The following is a 4,518-nucleotide window of genomic DNA, read 5'->3' on the forward strand; positions in this document are numbered from 1 at the left end:
TTTAGGTGAATAAATAGTATAACATCATGCCATATCTCCCTGTTAGGCAGGGAGTCTCAAATGTGAATTTATCCATTTACAAATGAACTTACTCAGTAAAATCATGTGACTAATATACCAGCATTGCCATCAAAGTTCTCAAACTGAGTAATCACCCCTATTTCTGCTTAATGTGAATGAATGGAAGAAAGGCCATTTCTAGGTGGGTAAACAAAAGGTGTCAATGCAGAGAAAACTATTGTGAAAAAGAAAATCAAAGTACGTGCAGTCTGAGTTCAGTTCCATACCTTTTGCCTCACGAGTTCATGTACAAATATTATTACATTGCAGATACTTCTCGGTTCATGTAATAGTTGTCTCAGGGAACTGTGCAGTATTCAAGAAACTGTGCAGAAACTTAATACACCAGAAAAATTGAGACCCAGCACAATGCCTATTAGCTAACTACATATAAGATGAAGTGACTAACGTAGTCAATAGAACCCTCTTTAGCTATCATTTTAGATTTTACCATCTCGTGTCCTATAGTAAGACAAGGCTTGTGACAGAGAACAGATTAGCAAACAAACCCACAACAGTGACATCCACTTCTTGTGAACATAGAACGAGTCTTGACTCATGACCAAACATTTCTGCTCATGTGTCCACAGACCTGGAGGCCATATGTCAGTTTCAAAAGCTGTTATAACCTCCAAACCACACATAGTGGACAGTCTCTTTCTCCTTTCTTAAAGACACTGAAAGATTGTGCGATTTCAATTTGTGACCATCATGCTTTATCTCTATCAACCTGTCCATATCATCTCAAGAAGTGGTTTCCTCACATTTTAGCACAATACAGTAACACGAAACACTGAGCCTAACTATTGTATACTCACGCTGAGTTGCCAATGCATCTCATTCCCTCTTTCTTCCACTATTGTATACCGTACTCTATTCTCTTTACCCTTTAATTTAATGCATACACTGCAGTAGTGAGGTGTGTGCCCCAACAGAGTAGATTTTGTTGCAGCACTTCAGACTCAATTGCTCGTTATATGGAACCTATCAGCATCTAATTCAACTGAACTATATCCAGGAAGCTTATTGACTTTAACTTCTTTCATGAAGCCTCTTATTCTCTCTGCATCACTATACCTCCCAGCATCTGAATATATGTTTGCCAAGCTCACATAGTAGCCACTCTTTCCAGGAGACATGTCCATCAATCTCTTTGAAACCAATTCAGCAGACTCCATTTCTCCATGCACTCGGCAGGCTGACAGTACACCTCCAAGCATGGCCTCGTCAGGCTCAAAAGGCATTTCCTCTATGAGCTTCACAGCCTCAACAACATGCCCTGCTCTCCCAAGCGTGTCAGCCATACAAGAGTAGTGTTTCCGTTCAGGCTCAATACCCCACAGTTTCATCCCCTTGAAGATTGCATACGCTCTGTCCACCATGCCTGAATGTGCACAAGCTGACAATGCCCCAAGAAAAGTGACTGAGTTCGGTTGGATTCCTTCAGCTGCCATTCTATCGAAGAGTCTCAATGCAACATCAGAATGCCCATTCAAACCATGACCAAGGATCAGAGCACTCCACGAGATAACATCCCGTCTAGGCATCCCAGCAAACACCCTCTCGGCGAATGCAAAGTCCCCACACTTGACATACATGTCCACAAGTGCGTTCCCGAGGGGCAGTGGCATCCCTAGTAACCTCCGGAAACAGCAGGCGTGCACACTTCTTCCATGGCGGCGCCACCCGAGCTGCCCACAAGCGAGCAGCAAGCTGACCATGACCACCGCGTCCAGCTCTATCCCTGCTGCCACCATGCTACCAAAGAATCGCAGCGCCGCGTCTGGTTCCCCACCCTGAGCGTAGGCGGACAGCATGGAAGTCCACAGGACCGCGTCCCGCTCGAGCATTCTGTCGAACAGCCTCCGCGCGTCGGGGAGGTTCGACAGGCCCGCGTAACAGAGCACGAGCGCAGACGCCACGAAGAGGTTTTCCTGGGCGCCGAGCTTGACGACGAGCGCGTGGGAGGTGGAAGCTAGGCCCGCGGCGCCGGTGAGCGTGCAGGAGCGGAGCACGGGGGGCAGGGTGAAGTGGTCCGGCCGGACGCCCCGCGCGAGCATGTCCCGGAACGTGCGGAGCGCCTGCGCGGGGCGGCCGGAGCGCGCAAGCGACGCGAGGAGGGAGTTGAAGGAGGCAAGCGTGGTGGCGGGGCCGGGCGGCATCCGGCATCCAGCGCGGTTAGCGTTTGCCTGCTGGGTGCTGGCAACGCACCAAGGACCGCCGTCTCGCCGGCCGCGCGGCAGGGAGTTGGGAGCGACGAGAAGAAGTGGGCCTGAACCTGTGCGAATTGCGATTGGGCTGGGAGTGTGGCGTCGCTCGCTGCTTGAGTCCTGAGTTTTATTAAGAAAAACATATTTTAGAGCATGTCTAAGAGTTTTTTTTAAAAGCTTACTCTCTAAATTATATCATTTAGAGAACCATTTGCATACAAATTATTTTCTATATCTCTCCACTCTCTAATATTTTTTCTATATCATTTTTGCACTGCAGGTAGAGAAATCCAGAATAGAAGATAACTATATTTGATAATCAATTGAAGAAGTTATCGACGAAAATGGCACTACTACAGAAAACTTAACCGAGCGGACAAAAACGATTAACCGAGGTGGACACCCTGTCCGCCTCTGCGGAAAGGTCACGGTAAATCCGGTCTTAACGGAGGCGGTTGGTCACCCGCCTCGGTAAATCAAATAAAAATAATAATAAAAATCAAAACTCATGGACAAGCCCAGCGAGCCCACCCATGGGCCTGCCGAGCCCATGCATGGGCCGTCGCCGCCGTGGCTAGCTAGAGGAGCACCGCCTGCCTCGCCCGTCGGATCCGCCTACCCGCCACCGGATCCAGCCACCCCTCCGTCGGATCCGGCCTCATCGACCGTGGATCTACTACTGGGGAGCGTACTGGCCCTAGATCCGCCGCCAGGGGGTGGCTCGCCATAGATCCGACCGCCCTCCACTGGATCCGGTCACCCTCCACCGGATCCAGCCGCCTTCCATGAGATCCAGCTAGGGGCGGTGGTGGAGGTGCTCTAGGGTGAGGGAGGGGCGCCCTTCACCGGATCTGAGGTGAGGGAGGGGCCGCGCCTTCGCCGTTGAAGGAGGGGCCTCGCACCCCACGCTGCGCAGTCGCCGAAGAAGGTGTCGCACCGTCGCTGGAGGAGTAGAGAGGGAGAAGGAGAGGGAGGCCGGAGTGGAGAGGGAGAGGGAGGCCGAAGCAAAGAGAGTCATGGGATCTGGTGGAGATAGAGGCAGCGGGACTGCGGAAGAGGAGAAGCAGTTGCGAGGGAGAGATGGAGTCGCGTATGAGAGAGCGAGGGACGCAAGCCGCCGGGTGAGGGAGAGAGTGAGTGCTAGGGTTTCATTCTTGCATATATATACTGTGACGTGGTGTCGGGCCATGATGGGCCGAGATGGATTGTGGGTGGGCTTGGCCATATTAACCGAGGTGGGCCCCGCCTCCGAAAATGGAGGCATTTTTGCCCGTCTCGGTTAATAGATTTTAGGAGATGGTTATTTTTTAACCGCCTCGGTAAATCAATTTTACGAGGTGATTGATTGTGACCACCTCGATTAATAAAAATATCCGCCTCGGTTAATCCTAGGCATTAACTGAGGCGGTTGAAATGTCCGCCCGTCTCTGAGGCTTATTCCCAAACGCCTCGCATAAGTTTTTTATGTAGTAGTGTAGAGAGAGTCTCTTGGAGTTGCTCTAACCTTCCAACATTATACAAACTCTAAAATCAGATATTTTATGTTTAAAATCTACTTGGTTTAAAAGTGATTTTGTAAGGCGGTTTCTTCCTTTCTTAGTTAAAAACTCAAATAATTTTGAACTTGGAAAAATTTCTAAGCTTCTAAAAATTCCAAAAAGAAAACCTTTAAGACACATTAGGATAAAACAAAATCCAAATAATAATATTTAGAGCCCATGTAAATATCTTTATTAGCTTCTAAAAATATATTCATCTCTTGGAAAAAATACAATATAAAATCAAAAATTTCCATACATTCTAATTGATGTTTAAATATGTTTTAAAAACTTTTTATAACAAAAATATGAGGTGCAATAGAAAAGCAATGCAACATACATTTAATGCCGAGTACATTCGTGCCAATTGTATGTGGTGTTTTTATGTGGAAATTTTTCAAAACATGTTTATATCGATTAAAATGTTTAGGGAATTTTCTAGATTTTTGTAAGCATTTTTTCCATTTTCCTAAACCTAAATATAATGTTTTGAAGTTTTTAGATATACTTTCAAGAGCTCAAAATTATCCCTAGAATTTTCTTAAAATGTTTAGAAGCTTAGAGACATTTTTCATGGTTTAAAAACCATATTAGGTATTACTGGATATATTTTAACTAAAAAAGTAAGAAACCACCTTGCAACCCACTTCTAAAATTGTTGGGCAAAATATGGAAAAAGTCCTTTTGACCCCCCTCAACTCTTGCTTAAA

General features: G+C 46.7%; 1 protein-coding gene across 1 annotated transcript; it reads right to left on the reverse strand.

Annotated features, from left to right (window-relative positions):
- Window positions 1-293: 293 nt before the first annotated feature.
- On the reverse strand, window positions 294-2,346 carry LOC136518769 (pentatricopeptide repeat-containing protein At4g14170-like). The gene has a single exon (XM_066512463.1). It carries the CDS (start codon window positions 2,220-2,222, stop codon window positions 1,023-1,025), a length of 1,200 nt encoding a protein of 399 aa, XP_066368560.1. The 5' UTR covers window positions 2,223-2,346; the 3' UTR covers window positions 294-1,022.
- Window positions 2,347-4,518: the final 2,172 nt, after the last annotated feature.

This window comes from Miscanthus floridulus, chromosome 17 (genome assembly GCF_019320115.1).
Source record: "Miscanthus floridulus cultivar M001 chromosome 17, ASM1932011v1, whole genome shotgun sequence".
In the NCBI taxonomy this organism is placed as follows: Eukaryota; Viridiplantae; Streptophyta; class Magnoliopsida; order Poales; family Poaceae; genus Miscanthus; species Miscanthus floridulus.

Bases quoted from the DNA above. Each gene is read 5' to 3' on its own strand.
- LOC136518769 (XM_066512463.1), bottom strand. From the start codon at position 2,222: ATGCCGCCCGGCCCCGCCACCACGCTTGCCTCCTTCAACTCCCTCCTC.